We start from the raw sequence: 21370 nt of genomic DNA on the forward strand, positions 1-21370 counted from the left end.
CCGGGACTGCAGCCAGGTTGTCTCCTTATACCATCATTTGGATATCCTCACAGTCTGCTCTTTAGGACTTTGGACGGATGACAGCCATATATTTGGTGATATGCGATTTTTTTATGTTTTAAATGTGAGTGCAATTGTGTAATAAAATGTGTTTTAAATTTCACAACAGTATTGCACTATGTATGTGTATTTTTGAGGTTTACAGTGCTCATAGAGACAAAAACTATTGGGAAGGAAAACTCTGCAGTATCCACATATGGTGGATCTACATGCGATTTATACATTCCGAATATGGGAGTGTACAGACGATACTGCACTATTATTGTCATTTTGAAGATATTTACAGATATAAGGATTCAACAAAAATACAGAAAAATTTCCTTAATTCCAAGAAAAAGGGAAATTAACTTGCATGCACGTTTTTGGTAAATGATAACATCTGGTGGCGCTAATTGAGAGCACAACTTTTTTGCAGGTCGATTATTATTCTGAAAACATAGCTACAGTAACTGACAAACGTCCATCCATACTCCATCCATATAAACTACTGAGAATGCATCGCATGGAGTGCACAGCACTAAAACGGGACATGCGATGTGATTTCCTTGCGCAAGCGAACGTATGTAAATTGGGTGCCCGGGTAATAAATAAGTACCAAATATTCTGTAATACTGAACAATTTGTTATCCAAAATTCTTCCGGTCCAGAGCATTTTGGATAAGGGACCTGTAATTGTTTGGTGGGTGTTTAATTTTACTTACCTTGTCATAAATTGTTTTATATAATGCATTTTATTTTATTGCATTAAATTATAATGTACAAAATCATCCAATCCATTCTTTAATTTTATTTTTCCACCTTTGCGCTGCTTACCCTTGTCCATTTTTTACGTATTCTCCAGGGAAACTACCCTGTTTCTTAGCAGCTGCAGGAGATTCTACTTATATTCAGAGCCTCCAGTATTAGGGCCACCCTATCTTTTTTCAATTGAAGGCATGCAGCGTACTTTATGCCCAAACCAGTGTTGGACAGTAATTGACACCCCTCTGTTTATTTCAGTTGTCAAATACTTTGCCCAAGACTTGTTAACCCTTGTAAAACTGATTGTGTTGAATAAGCAGCTGGAGTCTGATGATTATAAGTGAAAAAGAAGCTGGAGCTTGAATAAGAAGCGATAGCTTCTCCTTTAAGACAAGGGAGTACCCCAGCGCCCCCTCACACAGACCAGGAAGGGCTCAGCAGCGGTGGCGGCGGCGCAGGAGTCAGTGGCAGTGTGTACGTACGTAGCGCCTGCACATAGCAGCCTATCTACCTCCCAGTCCCAGCAGGTAGGCAGCAGCCGCGCACGCCCACAACTCACCAGCCAGGCCGCATCGGTTCCGGGAAGTACCCACTGTGGGAGGGGATCACATGAGTAATTAACCCTGTTGCAGCCGCAGCATCATGCCTGTTTCCGAGTCCTGCCACTGGCAGAATTCTTACTCTCCCCCGTAGCCAATGTCCCAGCGCTGTACAGCACATACATAAACAGTCGGTTTATTTTATGAAAAGTTGCCGCCACTTCCGTGTCGTTATCGTGCGCACACTTTGCGGAAGGGGGAGCAGCCAGGAGCCAGCCACTGTGCGCGTGCGTAACCGAGCAGGCGGAGGTACATGCTTGCCTTGCACCGATGCCGGTGACTCAGGCAGAATGGATTCGGACTGCATCTCCCAAGGTTCTTTGCGTCATGGTCCAAGAGCAGGAGGAGGGACTGATGGTATAACAAGTCACCAGGCGGCCAATGGCGCAGCCTCGGATGGCAAGGATCAGTAGGGGCGCTCTCAGCTCCGGCTGTCACACAAAGTTCCTGTTTCTCCTTATGTGGGTCTTTATTAACCCTTCCCTGTCTCACATGCAGCAGAACCCTTCACTCGGACACCTGCTGATGTTACTAACTGCCGAGTCCACATTACATCCTGCAGCGAGCATGTCTTCACTAATAGGGCTGCCAGCCATATACTCACTCAACTAGGTCTATCGGAAGTACCACAGTAATATGTGCTGATGGATATTCTCTATAGTTACTATGCGATCAGTATAAATAAACCCTTGGCACTGTCATCACCTTCTCCATACGTGGGCTTGTACTCAGCTGCGTGTGTGACAGTGTGCTGCTGCTGCCGCCTAGGTATGGCACTGGGCGCACACGTACAGAACGCCGCTTCAGTGTGTGTGTGTGTGTGTGTATATATATATATATATATATATATATATACACACACACTTAGGTGTGATCAGTATAAGAATACAAGATGGTCAGGAAAATGCAGTCTCCTGCTGTGGAACCGTATCATGTTCATCTGCCTGTCCTGCTATATACATACACTGTCTGCTCAGCAGACCCAATGCCAGCATGTACATCTTCCCTATATGGGGCCCAGGATGGACACTAGCTATGAAGGTATTCCGCTATTACCTTCCCGAGCGCCCCCACCCAGCCACCATACAGCTGTAGTTGTGAACCCTTCCAGCCCCCTCTCCCTTTTCTCATGCGCGGGAAGCACAAGGCCCCACCTCAGAGAGGGTGGGTGGGGGGTGGCAAGATGCCAGTCTGCCAGTGACTGTTCCGTGTGTGTGTCCGTGAGCTCAGAGACTCCCTGCTGTGGGGGAGCAGCTGGACCCGATACAGACACAGGTGTGAGAGTGGGGGGTAGAGGGGGATACCACCATGAAAGGGGGGACTCCGGGTCATGCACATTCTGAGTGGCAGAGTTGTGGATGTGTGGGGGAAGGGCTATGCCAGGTCATGCTGAGGAAAAGCAGTATGGTCATGTTTAGCAAATAGAGTGTTGTCAAAGTGACAGTGTGCTGACAAGGATAAGGAGGCTGAACTCATGATTGAGCCCATGACAGAGGCTGATGTAAACAGATATGAGGCAGGTCATGATTAGGTTCAGTAATCCAATGCCTTACTGTATGCATGCAGCTGCACTTGAATTTCCACTCCTACTAGTTATGTCACAAATTCTGTTTTGTGACATTGCTGGACCAAGCCACACCATGTCACAAAAGTTATATGTGAAAAGTGGTATCAAATAATCGCCAGTCTGCTTTAAGTTATTTCTTCGGTCAATATCCCCTTGTTAGATTGTAGGGTGGGGCATCGGATTTCAAGTTGTCATAGGCGGTGGTAACACATTTGGAAGAAAAAGTGCAACTGTGCCACTATCATTCTATAACCAGTATGTCATTCTATTTATCATTCAAAAACATGGTTGCAGAGTATCTGACTTTTTGACATGGTAGCCAGTGTATTACCAGAATGTAAGTACCCCATTATAATCTGCTTCTACCAAGTGTATTTTATGTACTAGTTGCTGAAAAGGAGATTGTTGCTCCGATAGAATTTTGATTAAATTTAAGTGAATCGCTTTAAAAGCTTTTTACTTAAACTTTAATTCTTTTGGCAAAACATTTTTATGTCATGCTAAAATTGTCAGGCCAGTTTGTTAAGGAAGCCTGGATGTGTGACTAAAATAAAGATGACTATCTTACTTTGTAAAGTAGTCTTGCAGCTTCCTTCGCCCTATATTAGTCTTCATGTGTGCAAAAATATATTTAAACAATGGGTATCTTTTGCCTCTAATGACAACACCACTTCCCCTGAATATAATTAATACTTGTATTTTACCAGATCATCTCTGCAAGGAACCGTATCACTCTCATTTCCTTTTTTTTTTTGGCCATTGTTTTATTTCCGAATTGAAGTATTTCATACAATTGTGTTTCACAATATTAGTGTATAATACCATTTTATGATATATACTCCCTCTTTCTCAATTTTATATAGGGGTAAAGAAGTATGGCATCTTCTGTTGATGGTCCTATTGGAATCCCCTTTCCGGATCATAGTAGTGATGTTCTTTGTGCCCTGAACGGGCAGCGACAGAGAGGGGAGTTATGTGATGTACTTCTTCTTTGCCAAGGTCAGGATTTCCCTGCACATCGTTCTGTCCTTGCTGCCTGTAGCCTTTACTTTCGCCAGTTATTCACCTCAGGTCCAGCTGTTGAGCGACTGACTGTATACCAGTTGGACTTTGTAACTGCTGAGTGCCTCTCTGCACTTCTTGACTTTGCATACACAGCCACCTTAACACTGAGTGCAGGAAACGTGGGTGAGATCTTGGATGCCTCACGTTTGCTGGACATTGGTACTGTCCAGAATGTATGTGCTGATCTTTTGGATGGCCCCTTCTTAGGCCAGAGAGACCCTGAGACTTTAGGTAATCCACAAAACCTGGCACGGGCACAGGAATATCTGGAATACTTTCAAAGCAAAGGACGGGAAGGGAGTCCTTTTACCAGCACATGTCCACTGGTTGAAGAAACAGAGCAATCATCCAAATTAGAAGAGGGGTACCACCATGCTTTCCAAAGTAATGGGTCTGAGGGGCAACATTTGGACAGGTGGCAGGAGAGAGACGAGGACCAAACATATATCCCCTCACATAATGGCCATTATAGATTCCTGATAGAAGAGAAAAATCAGGATGGTGGACCTGAAGTGCAGGGCACAGGAGGCCCCCCATATCTTGGAAGTGTAGCTGATGGGCCGTGCTTGGATGAGATGGACAGCCTGACAGCAAGTGCTTTATTGCAGCACATGATGAGTGCTTCTCAGCGTGAGGGTGTGGGTTCAGAAGATGGGGGTGAAGAGGGAATTATGGACTATTACTTGAAATATTTCCGTAGTGGCCCTCAGGAGGAAGAAGATGAGGAAGAGGATGGTGAAGAAGTAACAGGCAGTTACCATGGTTGGAGTCAAAAAGTGGAGAAGAAAATGAGGGCTAAAGCCTTTCAGAAGTGCCCAATATGTGAGAAAGTGATTCAGGGAGCAGGAAAGCTGCCTCGTCACATCCGGACACACACTGGTGAGAAGCCATATGAGTGTATGATCTGCAAGGTTCGGTTTACCAGGTAATGATGACCAATGAACATAAGCACGATAATGTACTTCAAACCTAGTGTTTTTTTTTTTGTTTTTTTTTAAGCCATTGCTAATGTTACAGATAGAGAAAATTAATTTTGGACATCTGACATATTGAATTAAAGTAAACGTGTTAGCTTGTGCCATATTGGTGCTGCTACTTTCTGTAGTAAGACCAGTACTCCTTAACCACTTAACTGACACTTTTTTTTTTTTATCCCAAAACCGCTCAGAAATTGTTTATTATTTTGCAAGTGATGTCGGTGATCACGGAATGCAACATCACTTCCAGGGGGTCGTTGCAGCAAGAGGAGGTCCATTATCGACACTGCGGGACTTCACAGGTGTATGTGATGCAACCATGCTAGGTGACGGACTCCTGGCTTCAGTCACATCACATACAGTAGTGCCAGGAAAGTGGTTAATTAGTTAATGGAAACAGTGGGGCAGCTTCATGTATGGTTGAATTTGGATTGTGACTATTTTGCTAAGTGAATGATGATGTGACTATACATGTCTTTATGTGAATACATTGCATTGCCTCATTGTTTTTTTGCAATATTTGCACCCATTGGCACAAACAAATAGCTTTCATTCATTTAGATGGGAGCTGTTGGCACCCAGAAAACAAATTCACACAATAGACTCCATCACAACAATGCCCTTTGGACAAACTTTTCAGGTGGCAACAATTTTTTTTTTCTTCTGTCACTTGCATTGAAATAGTGCTGTTATAGGAGCAAAAGTTGTACCATATTGCCAGGCAGGAGATAAAAAACTCATAGTTCAAACAAGTGGCTACAATGTTAAATGTGCAGTATGTGCTTACATGTTCTAACATGTTAGGAGCAAATAATTTCTTTCTCAATCTAAATTCACAGGAATTTAGTGGCAGTTGCAGGAACTAATATAGCAATTGAATTGCCCATATTTAATGAAACACTTAGCTAGTATGGTTCTATCAGGTGCGACCATGCCAGGCTGAGCTTTCCCTGACATGACTGCATACGTCCCAACTGTCCCTATTTTCGTGGGACAATCTTGTTTTTCTTTGGGACTGTCCCACCCGCAGACCGCAGTATACCGTGGTGTGGTGGCAGTTAGGAGACCCCCTGTCACTTGCTGCTCTGCTCAGCAGAAGACAGAAGGGTTTGGTGAATGACCACTAGCTCATACTGAGTACTGACTATGCCCCCATAGTGACGGCAAGTGGGGGCTGGACTCATAATAATGGCATTGTCATGAAGCCACACTCCCTTTCTGAAGTCCTTGATCTTCTGTTTAAGATGATGAGAGGTATGTGTTTGCCTCTGATGTGACCATTCAGAACCGCCTACTGGGCGGCTGCCCAAAGAAGATCTTCTACCAGCTGCCAACATCTGAGGTACCTCCTGGCCTCTGCACCTTTGGATCCTCAACCTAGGGTGTTCCAATTATTGCTAGTTACAGTGATACTGTGCTGACTCTAGTGACTGAGGTGAGGATTATCTGCCATATACAGATAGCAGTTCTCCTTCTACCTCCATAGTGTGTATCAATTAATTATGTGTATCTATATTTCTAATAATCTGAGTAGAACCTTTGTATAAAATCTGTGGCAATAAAACATTTTTTATTGTCTGTTAAGTCCATATATCACACAGGGACAAAACTGCTGCTGTGAGTATGTAGATTATTAGATAGACATCCAATAGGTCGACCCAAAAAATCTGAGAGGGGCAAAAGGTCGACAAGAAAAGAGTAGACACATGAAAAAGTTGACATGAGTTTTTCACATTTTGTATCAATGTCCCTGACCCTGTTGCCATGCTTAGGGCTCGATTCCTCGCTACGCTCAGTACACTACTATGTTCTCCCTCTATTCCGAATGAATGATACATTAAGAACAAGCTGTTTAAAAAAACACCTGAAAAACTCGACCATGTCGAGTTTTTCATGTGCTAGATCTTTAATACCAATAAAATAACTCTATTTTACACTTTCTCTTGTGCCATCTCCTCATTTATTTTCCTATGTACACTTACAACACTTGACACACAGGATAGTGCTGTGTATCCTCTCCCTTGCTTCTTACCCAGACAGTACACTTACAACACTTGACACACAGGATAGTGCTGTGTATCCTCTCCCTTGCTTCTTACCCAGACAGAATAACAAAACTGCAAAACATAAAATTGCAAAATTGCAAATGCATCGCAAATACCAAACCAACAATTTTTCCCCCCATCTAAGTAAGCCTAGCTTCCACTATTCTAAATGATCAGTCCAGAAGTGGTCATCGCCGATGACAGAGACCCCCCCCCCCCCCCCAAAAAAAAAAAAAACCCAAATAATAAACAAAATAAATGCCTTGGCAAGTGTTTATACAAACACACCCAGAAAACACATATTTCTGCCCCAAAACTCTGTCTTCCTATCAATCAAACTGGGTCTTCTATGCGACTGCTATGTGTATGGTTATTTATTAGCTATTTACGGCAACACATGCACAATAGTTCAATAATCGGATTGCAAATTTACTGTTTAGTCCATCCCAATGACTGTCTCTCATATAAGAGTAGAGGCGTTGCTCCTGGACGTCCTATTGATTACATCCGTGTACATGATTTTGTGTGACAATCCTGTGTCAATCAAGAATATCGATATTTAACTGATGACCAATTTATATGCCTTAAATATTTGAAAAGTGTTTAAAGTAGACATGGCCATCAGACTTTTTTTTATTTTATTTTGACATATAGGGGGAAATTTACTAAGAATACGAATGCAAAAAGTTGCATTCGTATTCTTAATACGAATGAATACGACTGCATACATCGTATGCCAAGTCATGTTCCGGAGGGGGATTTACAAAGCAGTCAAATACGACTGCTTTGTAACCCTCCGATGGCGTATAAATTCGTATTAACGGCAGTATATACGGCCTCTAATACGAATTAGTGGAGGCAGTCTGCACGGATCAGTCAGATCCGTGCAGGCGGCAAGGTGTAAAAACAAATTGTAAAATAAATAAATTAGAAAAAAAATTGTCCCCCCCCACAGCCGTAACCAGCACCAGGCTGAAGCAGCCGGGGCCGGTAATTAAAAATCAGGGAACCCAACAAATAGGGGTTCCCCGATTTTTAACAACCAGGCTCCAGGTCCGGGGCTGGTTCCCAAAATACGGGGGACAAAATGACTAGGGGTCCCCCGTATTTTAAGAACCAGCCCCAGGCCAAACCAGCCAGCAGGGTAATGTCACAGCCGGGGGACACTTATTATATAAGGTCCCACGGCCAAAACATTAACCCTACCGACCGGTCAGCCTGGCCAGGGGCCCTGGGGGAGTGGGGACCCCCCCAATAAAGGGGTCACCCCCCCCTCCAGGACTTACCTGACCAGGCTGAAGCCTGGTGTTGTCCCCGGTGGCTCTGTGCGGTGGCCACCGGGCTGATAAAATGGTGTAAAAAAAAAAAAAAAACTATTGTTTAAAACTGTGGAACTATGAGTCCCAGCAAGCCTCCCCCGCAAGCTGGGACTTGGAGAACCACAAGTCCCAGCCTGTGGGGCATTAAAGGGCCCGCTGGCACTTGTAGTTCCACAGTAAAAAAAATTGTGAAATAAATACACACTGACACACAATAAATATAAAACTTTAATACATCCAAAGCCCATACATACTGATACTTACCTATCTTGAGCCCGTAGGTAGGTCCCAGGGTCTTGATCCGGTGCCTTGTCCTGGTCCCGGATCCATGTCGGCATTCTTCTCCATGTCGATGTCGTCCGGTCCAGGGTCCGAAGAAATCCATGGGGGACCTGTGGAAGGAAATCCTACTCACCCAGGACCGCCATGGAAGATCTGAAGTCTTGATCCGCCGTAGTCCTGGACTTCTTCAAGCTGCCGGCGATTCCAGGAGCTCCCCGCGTTGGACTGAGTGATGCAGAGATCCTTCATCCTCCGCGCCTCTCATCAGAATGATTCTATTGGCCGCTAGGCGGCCAATTGGGAGCTGAGAAAGTCGGCTCCTGATTGGCCGCCTAGCGGGCAATAGAATCATTCTGATGAGAGGCGCAGAGGATGAAGGATCTCTGCGTCTCTCAGTTCGACGCGGGGAGCTCCAGTAATCGCCGGCAGATCTTCCATGGAGGTCCTGGGTGAGTAGGATTTCCTTCCACAGGTCCCCCATGGATTTCTTCGGACGACGACACGGATGCCGCCGACATGGAGAAGAATGCCGACATGGATCTGGGACCAGGACTAGGCACCGGATCGAGACCCTGGGACCTACCTACAGGCTCAAGATAGGTAAGTATCAGTATGTATGGGCTTAGGATGTATTAAAGTTTTATTTTTATTGTGTGTCAGTGTGTATTTATTTCACTATTTTTTTTTTTTACTGTGGAACTGCAAGTGCCAGTGGGCCCTTTAATGCCCCGCAGGCTGGGACTTGTGGTTCTGCAAGTCCCGGGCTTGCTGGGACTCATAGTTCCACAGTTTTAAGAAATTGTTTCTTTTTTTTTTACACCATTTTATCAGCCCAGTGGCCACCGCACAGGGCAACCAGGGACAGCACCAGGCTTCAGCCTGCTCAGGTAAGTCTTGGAGGGGGGGCCCTTTATTGGGGGGGTCCCCATTCCCCCAGGGCCCCTGACCAGGCTGATCGGTCAGGGGGTTAATGCTTTGGCCGGGGGGACTTGTATAAAAAGTCTCCCCCCCCGGCTGTGGCATTACCCTGCTGGCTGGTTTGGCCTGGGGCTGGTTCTTAAAATACGGGGGACCCCTAGTCATTTTGTCCCCCGTACTTTGGGAACCAGCCCCGGACCTGGAACTGGTTGTTTAAAATCGGGGAACCCCTATTTGTCGGGTTTCCTGATTTTTAATTACTGGCCCCGGCTCTTTCAGCCTGGTGCTGGTTTCGGCTGTGGGGGGGCCCACGCTGTTTTTTTTTTTTTTACATTTATTTATTTTACCATTTTTTTTACACTGAAGCCTGCACGGATCTGACTGATCCGTGCAGGCTTAAAGCAAATACGACAGGAAAATAAGGTGTATTTTCCTGACGTATTTTCGTGGCTGTTTCATGCCAATTAGCAGCCGTATTATCAATACGGCCGCTTAGTAAATCAGGAACCACCATTCTTTTGAATGGTGATTCCTTTCGTATTCGATCGATGGTGTATTCATTCGTATTGTAAATACGGTACTTGTGTATTATCTGGGCACCCTATTTTATCATTGCATGCCACTACTTAAGGCATGCGATGCGATGCGATTTTTCATTGTAAAGACCAGATTTTTAATTGTATAGTCACCCATGGGTGATTTCATACCCCCGCTATCCAACTATGCATGGAGTTGATTTTATATAGTGTGGTGAGCGCAGCGAGGGGACGCGGATTACTTTACATGTATTCTGCGTACGCTCACCACGCTTCGGGCTCTGTGGCTCGCTGCGCTCGCCACACTATATAAAATCAACTCCATGCGTAGTTGGATAGTGGGGGTATGAAATCACCCATGGGTGACTATACAATTAAAAATTGGGTCTTTACAATAAAAAATCGCATTGCATGAATTGTATGCCACTATATTGCATGCGATGCAATGAAAAAATCGGGCGCCCAGATATTACACAAGTACCATAAATACAAATATGAATGTCCCATCATTAAGAATACGAAAATACGTTTTTTTTGGCATAGTAAATGCCAAAAATACGTATACACCAAAAAAATTGTATTTTCGTTTGAAAATTCGCTTTTTTTCCACTACTTTTTTTAAGTAAATTTCCCCCGTTGAGTGCTGCGTTTTTTATGGGGACCCAATTATAAAAAATATATATATTTGTGGCAAGCTTTTAATGGTCAATACTACTTTAAAGTTTAAGTTCATGTCCAGTATACCTTAAGAATTGCTATTTTTATTGTATATAGTGTTTAAAGATAAAAAGAAAACACTTAATTAAAATTGAGTTTGAGAAGTTAATAATTGTTCTTATTCTAATTCATAAAAGAAAAATACCAAAATTTCTGAGCGGTTATTTGAAAAACAATATTACCATTAAGTGGTTAATTATAGATAATAATTTTTTGTTTATTTCTAGAGGAGATTAAAAAATTTTTTTAATTAAAAGTCACATACATACACACAATTTTAAGTCTAGAGCACACACGGATGATACAAAATAATTTGGCATTTGATGTCTGAGTAGGGTATTTTTTATTTATTAAATATTCTACTTTGTACATACATTATTCTTAATTGCTTGCTTGAGTACTGTTACTGTATTATGCTGACAGGGTTGCTGGCTTTTTACACAGTGTCAAGCTGTTGGCCAATTTCTTGACAGTATTATTATTTAAAAGTTACACTAGCCCAGCAGTTCTCAAACCGTGGGTCCTGACCCCAAAGTGAATCCCGACCTTCTCAGCATGGGGTCGCGACTCCATGTTGCTGACCATCAGGCTGATGACTTTTCTAATCTCAGTCAGTAATTCAAGGAGTCTGAAAAATCTGTTGAATTTTCTGTTACTTCAGACTCCTCCCATCATTCTGTGCCTCCACAATGCTGCCATGCATGTGCTGTCTGCAGACTACACATGTGATGACCTTCTGCAGTAACTTGCTGGTGTCCTGTCATTATTTTTATTGTCTGATGGGGTCCCAGAGCAAAATAGTTTGAGGACCCCTGCACTAGCCCATGAAAACGGTGGAACAACATAACTAATGTTAGCGCCGGCGGCTGTGTGCACCCGAACGGAGCAAGACTTGAATATCTCCATCAGTCGTCATCTAGTGGCTACCATCATGCAAATAACTTGATTCCCCATCGAGTTGTGTGGAGCAGTGTTAGCCTTTTTAATCATATAGGCGTTTTATTACTACATTACAAATTCAGTGCAGATTTTAGGAACATTAGGTAAAATATCTGCCAGCATAAGGCTCATCTGTGTTCTTGAAATGTTGGAAAAAAGTAGCCAAGCTGGATATATAGAGGTCCAAAGCAAATTATCTCTATGTAAATACTATGAGCATAAGAACATTGCAGTCATTTAGCAAAAGCACAAATAATAATTTATGATCTTTATTTATTAACAGTTTCTTATATAGCTCAGCATATTCTGTTGCGCTTTACAATAAGAGACAGTGATACAACAAACTGGGTATTTAGAATGAGGGCCCTGCTCACAAGTTTACAATCTATGGGGGTTATTCAGGTTGATTCGCAAGGCTGCGAATTCGCAGCCTTGCAAGTCCACCAAACCCCGCCCGGCGCATGACGGTGCCCCCCGCCCATCTCCGCCCCCCCCCCCACGCCGGCATGGGTGCGTGCACCCGGCGACCCGGCAGCTCAGTGACGTAGTCATGGCCGGGCAAGCCCCCTTCAGCGATGCGGCGGCCCGGGCACGCCCCCATGTGCGATGCGGCGGCCCGGGCACGCCTCCTGTAGTGATGCGGCGGCCCGGGCACGCCTCCCGTAGTGACGTCGGCGGCCCGGGCACGCCCCCTGTACTGACGTCGGTGTGCCCGGTCTGTCCCTCCAGCGTCCTGCCTCATTTCGTTCCTAGAAGGAACACTATGTCTTACATGCTGCTGACAGCATATTGTTTGGGACCTGGCTGATATGTTATTGTAACTTCTAGTTGAACAGTGTTCCAATAATTATACAGAAAGGGAATAATTGGCAGAGAGCCTAGCCATGTATATGAAAAAAAGGTACTTTTATGTTAGTTGGGCGCCAACTATAGTTAGTACGCTCATACCCCCACTCTCCAGATCGGCATGGAGTTGATTTTATATAGGGTTGCGAGCGCAGCGAGTCACCCGAACCCGAAGCGTGGTGAGGGGACGCGTAAAACTAAGCAAAAAGCTTAGTGGGCGCCCAACTAACATATAAGTACCGAAAAAAGCCATAAATGCTACTATAATACAAAGTATTGATGAAAAAACTGAGGCCATTTGTATTATAATAGAAATGGGGGAGAAGGAAACTATTCGCACTGTGATCTATATATGATCAAGGTATTGGACTAAACCTATTGCTGGATATTACAAAAATGATTTTAAAGGAGAGGTCATAAGCGTGGGGGACATTATTTTACCTGATGGAAATTGGAAGGGGTCTTTTGCAAGTTCAACTACAAGTGGGAAATTTCAAAATCCCTTACAGCAGTGGTAGCCAACTACGGTCCTCAAGAGCTACCAACAGTTCACATTTTCCAGACAACCTAGCTGCTGCAAAGTTGCACTCATTATTAGCTGAAACATTTTCAAAGATCCACAGGTGGAGCTAATTACTTCACTTGTGATTCTGTGAGGAGATCTGGAAAACATTAACTGTTGGTACCGTAGCTCTTTCTGGACTGGAGTTGGCTACCCCAGCCTTACAGTGAGCATCCCTCAAGGAATTGATGAGGGAACCCACTCACAAAGAAGCAGTATTAGTTTTATTAGTCCACAAATAGTGACAGGATCAGACACAGGATCAGACCTATAGGTTGCTGCTGCTACTGCCTCTCTCCCCTGCTCAGCACATGGCACTGAGCAGTGTGTGCTGAGAGGGGGAGAGAGGCTGTGCGGCAGCTTCTGCTCTCTACTCCTGATGCCCGGTCTCTGCAGCTGGGGAGGGGGGCACAGGACCCTGGCCCTCCAACAGACCCGGGCTCGGCTAAAAAGTACCCCCTACCCCCTGCTCGACGGCACTGAATACAACAAAATAAACAGCCTCCCTTAAGTGGACCCTTAACCCCTTGAGTGGTGGATTTTCCTGGGACAGGACAAACTTACCAGGGCAGGTTTGTCCTGCCCCTGAAATACTGGCCTTCTGCAGCAGCCCCTGCTCCCCTGGGACTGCTGCCAGCTTCAGCTGTGTGCGGCTGTTTGGAGAAGTTAGGGGCTGCTTGGGGGGGATCGGGAGCTCAGGGACTCAGCAGTTTGTTCTGTCATTTTTGTGTTTGGATGCCCAAACACACGAGCTGCCCTGATCCTCACCGAGTGGCCCTGATCCTCTCTGAGTGTCGATGGGAAGGATTGGCAATGGGGAAGGAGGATCAGCGACAGGGGGGATGGTGGTGTGCCAGATGTTCCCAGCTAGAGGCACCACTGGCGCAACCTTTCCTTACAGTGGCATGCATGGAAATTTCTCGGGAGAGCATAGTCCTCTTGTCGGGCAGCGCCTCTGAGCTGAGCGCTGAGTTCAGTGCTGCGCTCAGCTTCAGTCGCTGCATGGCTCCTTCGGCCCAGCCCTCCCTCCCCCCCCCCCCCCCCTGACTGTGTGCGTCGTGACCTTGGTAACATTACGCCACACATAGTCGTGGGCAGTGGCTGATCTAGTGTGCGGTGCTGCTTGGCCCCTGGAAACACAGTGGGTTTTTTTTTTTAGGGAGCACTCCACAAAAAAACTCGCCAAGTGTGGAGGGTTAAGACTAGTCAGTTTTTCAATAATTATACAAATGGATCCAGAAACACGTAATACAGACAAGATGAACAAATATATCGACAATAGTGAGTCATGTAAATGGATCATCTATATGTAGTCATTGATTCAACAGATTGAGATAAGGGAGGGGAAGGGAAAGCTACATCCTTATATCAGATGTAATCAATAATATCAAAATACCATACCCATCACATGTCTGATGAATAAATAATATCTAGTGATCCTTTAGGATCTGGGCAGAGCACTGGGGTACGGGGGCTTCCTCCGAGTGCACTAGCAGGAACGGATGAGCAGGCTGTTTTAGTAGGTCCCTGCTAGAGGGGGCAGGATTTATTCTGCCCTTTAAAAACCGGTCAGGGTGCAGCGCACTGCTAAAACAGCCTATCATGAACACTAATATCTAAACAATGACTAGTGTGCATCAAACTGAAAAACAGATACCCCACAATAATTTAAAAGAAAAAAGAATGTGAGGAAGTATTTGTTTAAATTCCAAATAATATAAATAAGTAACAAAGTATCAAAAATAAGACTAGTTTTCTGTATAGATAACAGTCAGTAGATTCCAAGATTTTGAAACTACAATGTTGATCATGTATTGACAAAGATGCAATATAAGGAACCATTTTTTATGTAATTTGAGGACTCCCTTCCCTATATCTGTTAAAGTATCATAACAATCAAAATATAAAAGTTTTAACAGTAAGGATTCAACTGCTGTGATATTGGGGCTGGATTTAGAAATCTAGGATATTAAAATAATTATTTGCCACCATCACTAAAATAGTCAAAAAGTGGCAAAGGTGTAAAATCTTGAAGTAAGTTTTCATTCATAAAGGGTAGTACTGTATACCAAAAAATGATACACATAGCCTCACTCCCAAAATTTATGGAGGAAGGTAGTACAAGAAAGTCAAAATTTTGGGCAGTTCCCAGTTTCCTCAGTTATGAAATGTTTTCTCTGAGCTTGGGAAATATGTCTTATATATTGTCTTGAGATGAAGGGCTTAATTCAGACCTGCTTGCTAGGCAGCCTAGCAAGCAGGTAAACGTTGCCTTGCCGAATGCATGCCCCCGCTGACAGAATCCCCACGAGCAGATTTCCGCCCAGCATTTCTATGGGTACGCCCACCGTTTTTTGTTGGCAAGCCCATGAAACATTGGGCGGACCCCAGAAACCACCCCCCTCCCCTACCTGTCAATCATTTTGCGGATGCCCCAGCTGGTGAAAAACTCACCTAAGGTGTTTGTCCATTAGCATTTACGCATGAACATGTAGGATATTTGGCAACCCGAGGCCTCCCTTTAAATGAGGCAATTGTAATTTAACATAAGAGATTCTTAACCTCCTTTTTCCATGTGAATTTTCAAAAAGCATGCTGAAATTTTTGGCATAAGAAATAGAGAGACAATTCGGTAACATTTGTAAGACATAGTAAGTTAGTTTATGGAACTATGAGGACCTGGCTCTACTGCTGGTAATGGATTGGAACCTAATGTTCAGATTTCTTAACACTGATTTTATAGCAATTTTCCAAACTGAAATAGTGCTATAGGGATAGATTGGGTCGTGTGAGAGCGAAATAACATATGGTCCACAAACAACGCAAGGCATAAATTGACTCCAATAACTATACATTGATACAAAGGCGATTGTCATATAACAATTGCCACAGCAAACAATAAAGGTGAGGGTGGGAAACCCTGTCTAGTGCTTCTTAATATTCTAAAATAAATAGAAAGTAGTCCATTACAAAGGATTTGAGTGGCTGAATTAGAGTAAAAATTTTTCGATAAGATAACATTTTTGGGAAAAAAACAAATTGCAAAAATTCAACATAAAGGTGGTCCCAATGTCAAAGGCCTTTTCAGCATCTAAAGTAAGGATAGCTCTAGGAATATTTAACATATCACATTGGGAGGCCTGAATTACCAAAAGCACTCTTCTAATGTTTAACACTGAATTACCATCCATGATGAATCCTTTCTGATCTTGGTGTATCACATGCTTCAGCCTATCTGATAAAAATTTTGTTTGAATTTTATAATGTACCTTTAGTAAAGATATTGGAGAACCAAGATCAAAGGTGTCCCTCCCCGGCTTGGGGATCACATTAAGGATTGCAGTAATAAAATATGCCGGTATAAAACCTGAGGTTAATATAGTATTATACACTGAAGTAAGTATGGGTGCTATATTTGTGGAAAGAAGTTTGTAAAATTCAGGTGCAAACCCATCAGGACCAGGGCTTTTCCTGTTTTCAGCCCTTAGTTCTCTTGGACACCTCCGATTCTGTTATAAGGGAACCAGAAATTGAGCTTGTGAATTAGATATCTGTGGGATGGCCAAACCCTCCCAAAAGACCCCATAATTTATATTACCCGAACTAGGTGCCCAGTTTAAAGTGGAGTAAAATCCTCTCAGTACCAAAGCAATTTGTGCATTGGATTTAGTAATAGTACCATTAGAAAAACTTTGGATATAAAACCTTTGGTGGGCGCTGACCTCTTAAAAGTTAATAAGCTCCCAAATTTGTGAAACCTTTTGTAAAAGAAGTTTACATACCATCAAATATGTTTTTTTTTTTTCAAAGTATTTTTATTAATTTCTCATAACAAAAAAAGATACAAAATACAGATATGCAAGGGAATACCTTAAAAAAAAAAGACAGAAATATTACGCAAATGGGCATATTTGAGAATATAGCAAGATAAAGAGAGCGCTCTCTTTATCTTGTTATATTGTTTCTTAGGCCCTTATTCTGATTGAGTCGGATGGCTCCGAATGCGGACGGGCGGCCGATGGTTGGTGTTTGCGCATGTGCAGAGGCGTATCTGCGCATATGCGAACGCCGCGCACGTCCGAATACGGCGTGAATTCTGTGCAACCTGAACGGGGGGGAGGAGAGGGGCATGAAGGACTGTTTGGGCTCATTACCATATGCATACGCCCTGCATTTCATGGGCGTTCCCATGAAAACGCAGGGCGTACGTATGGTAATCCGCCCGTGACGCACGTATGGGGGCGGACATATGACATAGCCGGATGCCAGCTGCCCGCCCATATCCCTGCGTTTGCACGGAGAAATGCCCGAGTGGTCTGGAGCACTCGGTGCTGCCTGACCACTCGGTCCAGCATTCGATGGTCGGCGACCATCGAATGATGGGGGAGGTTCCCACAGATGGAGGAGGTGTGCACATGAAAAATTGAGGTTCTATATGATTCCAAAAAGCCCACTGTTTTGTTCTAGTAAAGGGTATATTCAAACTAGTATTGATGTAGTCTTGAACTAGTTTACAGAGTGATTGCACAACTGTACAGGACCACAAACAATGTACAATATCTGCGTCTGGGCACCGACATTTGAAACATAGAGAGTTATCTGAGATCCCCGTGAGGAACTGGAGTTGGGGAGTGTAATAGGCCCTATGGAGTATCTTCATATTAATTTCAGCATATGAGGAAGATACCAATAGTTTATTAAGCAAGTTGGTCAATTGAATAATTTTTTTGAGGGTCATATTTGTTCTTCCATTTTGCTAATCCTGTCTCACATTTAGTATAATCTATCTCACGTCTTACAAAAGAATATATTAGACATGTGGAGTAAGATGAATTAGGGTGTGGTCTTATTATGTTATCCAGAGGAAAACTTATCTTAGATGCATTATCTTATCTTGGTCCATGACACAGTTCTAAATATCCTAAGATCTGCGCCTGATTTTTTATGGTAATATATGAGAGAGAAACAGTTGGAGAGTGGCCACACGCCACTGCAGTGTAATGGGAGCAGCTGGTGAGTGGAAGGCCTGCCGTTTTATTGGGGGGGTGGACGACAAACTTATCATGCCTGTGAAACCCCCTGCTCTCCTTCCTCCCCCAGATATTACCTCTCTCCGCCTGGCTCTCTCAATATCCTCTCTCACATCTCTTCTTGCTTTCAGTCAACCCCCCCAGTCCTTCCTAGATTTTGCTATTTTGCTTTCTACCCATACCCTTTTGTCTTATTTTTCTCTCCTGTGTCCTCTCTCCCACAGCCCCTCTCTCTCCCCCCTCTCCCCTCTCCTACACCCAATCTCTCTGACCTTTCCCTCACCCCTACTCTCTCCCCTGCTGTCTCTTCACTCTTTATCTCCCCCTGCCAGCTCTTTCTACCCACTCTATCTCACCTCTCTATTTCTATCTGCCCATAGTCTCTTCCCCCCCCCCTCTCTCTCTCTTTTTTCTCCTCACTTTCTGTCCCTCTTTCCTTTCCCTCCCTATAACAGTCTCTCTTTTTCTCCCCCTCTCTATCTGGCACCTTCTCTCTCTTTAATTGCCTGTCTCTCCCCCTTCTCTCCATGACACCCTCTCTCACTCTCTGGATAGAATGTAATTGAAGTCCTGCTTCGATGGCCATGCGGGATGCCGGCTGGATTTGGATGTTTTTTAAAAGGGGCAATCCCTTACATGGCAAAACCATGCCTTGTAAGTGATTGCCCCTTTAAAATAAAACTGAATAAAGAAATTGCTTGCTAAGACGCAAGCCAAAAGTGCAAATGTGCTTTTTGGGTGCACTCTTTGAAAAATATATTTATGAAATGTAATGATGATTCATTTAAAACGTAACTTTTATTAGACTTACAATATTAAAAGGAAAATGACTATCTCACTCTATTGCTGTATTTCTTAAATAGAAAGTACTATATAAGAGAAAAAAATATATAAAGATGTCCACAAGTGCAAGTTTAGCTCTGCTATGATTTAGTCAAAGTGCATACAAGTCAGACATGCGGTTTAACAGTTACTTTTGTATACATCTATTAGTAACTCCGCTTTTTTTAAAAGCTTAGCATAGCTCAGTATCGTCACTCCCTCTGATTATTTTTCAGGGCAAGTGAAATAAAGTCAGAGTTTGGCTTGCATCTGTATGGCCACTGAACTCAGGCAGCATTACATCCGGCCCCCTGCCTCTCCTCCTTTCCCTCCCTGACACCCTCTCTTGCTCCCTTTCTCTCCCCGTTTCTCCCTGACATTGTCTATCATTCCCTATCTCTCCCTCAAACCATGTCTCTTTCTCACATCCTCTCTCCCACACTGTCTCTCTCTAGTGTGATAATACTGGGGGGGCTTTCATAATGTTGCTGTGGGGCCCGCAAAGTTCTTGTTACGCCCCTGCAAACTATGTAATACTAAAAATGGTGGAGGGTCATCAAAAAGGTTCTAATCTGTAATATAATTAGGCGTCATGCTAGCCGAAGGATTGCCTCATAAAAGCTGATAATGCAGTCATCAGTGACTGTTGCGATTGAAGGTATTCCTCTGTAAATAATTTCCTAATTGATGAAGCATAAGAAATAAGTTCCCCTCTTAGAACAGCCTTTGATGACTGACAAAACAGCATTGTATTGTCACTGACCGAATTCAAATTACTGAGGCGATACTCTTCCCAGGAGGCCTTTAATTTATTCCTAAATTTGATAGAGTGGAAGAGATTAGTGGGAAATTGCCAACGACATTTATGACCCACCTCTTTATCTATGTGGCGTTCCAGCCATACCACCAGATGATCTGAACAAACAATAGGTTCCATCTCTGAACGACAAAAGGGAACTAGACAATTACATGTAGTCGATTATCAAAATTGTATTTTGTGCTGGTGAGAGACAGGAAAATTCCCATTCTACTGGATGGAGCACTTTACATGTATCTATTAACTGCAATTATGGGATAATGATGGTACTCCAAACTTGAGTGGATTTGCCTCCGTAAAGAGTAGGTTTCTGTTTATCTGACTGTTTAGATGAGATCAAGTTAAAATCACCACTTACTAACTTCGGCAAATCAGTATAGAAGGCTAATAAGGTCAATAACATTGAAGGAAAGACTTAGAGCAGACCTGACCAAAAGGTAGATCGTGATATACCAGTAGATCTCAGGGCATCTGCTAGTGACCAAATGAAAAAAATACACTTGAACTGACATCTGAGGTCGCAGAACGCCAGCTCCCTGTAGTGCAGCATGCCCCTGATGTCATTATGTTACTGGAGTGCTGTAAAGAGCCCTCTGCAGCTGCTATATATATCAGCCTGGCCCCACACCCACAGACTGTAATACCGGGCTTACTATTCTGAACCACCACATAGGCTCCACACAGGGCCAAGTACATCCTGAGCTGCTCCTGGATGCAGTGTGTGGGACTTCATTTTCTGATATGGGTGGTACAGAGGTTGTTGGGTGATGCTGCTGGAGCACAGCTTCTCCTTCTGCATTCATATGCCACCCCGACTTCCATGCTTTTGTTCTGGTTATCAGCCACTGACTGACTAATAGGTCCATAACATAGTAATTAAGGCTGAAATAAGACGTTAGACCATCGATTTCAACCTATCTAACTTGTAACTACTGACATGAGTAAGTCATATCTATAGGATTCCCTTAGTGGCCAAAAATGCATCTAATTTTGATTTAGATTCATTAACAGTAGTTGCTGTAATCACCCCCACCGGCAATTAGTTCCAGAAATTTACTGTAATGTAAATTTAATGGTAATCTAATAATTTAATAATCTAATGGTGTAGAATCCTCTTCTCTTTTCCTCGAGCCTCCGTACATGCCCGCGTGTCCTTAGTATGGGCCTGTTAGTGAACAAATCATGTACCAGTTCCATATGATTCCCAGTCCTGTATTTGAAAATACTAATCATATCACCTCTCAACCTCCGTTTCTCCAGTGAAAACATATTCAACCTGGTTAACCTATCTTTGTATTCTAGTGATTCAAGACCTTTATTCTAGCTTAGTCGCCCTTCTCTGTATTTGTTCCAATTCATTTATGTCCTTTTTAAGGTGCGGTGCCCAAAACTGAACACAATATTCCAAGTGTGGTCTCACCAATGAGGCACTATCACATTGGCATCCCTTGAATCCATACCCCTTTTAATGCATGTCAGTGTCTGGTTTGCTTTTGCGGCTACACTTCAGCAGTGTGAACTATTACCC

The 21370-nt window shown here is 43.5% G+C and overlaps 1 protein-coding gene across 5 annotated transcripts in view; it reads left to right on the forward strand.

Moving 5' to 3' along the window:
* Positions 1–1188: 1188 nt before the first annotated feature.
* The window catches only part of ZBTB7A (zinc finger and BTB domain containing 7A), a 61739-nt gene continuing 41557 nt past the window's right edge, over positions 1189–21370 (forward strand). The window contains exons 1-3 of one of the 5 annotated variants that reach the window (XM_083179371.1): positions 2232–2675; positions 3831–4911; positions 5201–7164. In XM_083179371.1, coding sequence (XP_083035497.1) covers positions 3843–4911; positions 5201–5400 — 1269 coding nt within the window. In that variant the 5' untranslated portion in view covers positions 2232–2675; positions 3831–3842 and the 3' untranslated portion in view covers positions 5401–7164. Of the gene's footprint in view, positions 1329–2231; positions 2676–2701; positions 3305–3830; positions 4958–5200; positions 7165–21370 lie in introns of those variants that run through there. The other 4 variants (XM_083179369.1, XM_083179370.1, XM_083179366.1 and 1 more) reach the window with 4 other exon arrangements.

This window comes from Crinia signifera, chromosome 1 (genome assembly GCF_055691185.1).
Source record: "Crinia signifera chromosome 1, ASM5569118v1, whole genome shotgun sequence".
NCBI classification, from domain to species: Eukaryota; Metazoa; Chordata; class Amphibia; order Anura; family Myobatrachidae; genus Crinia; species Crinia signifera.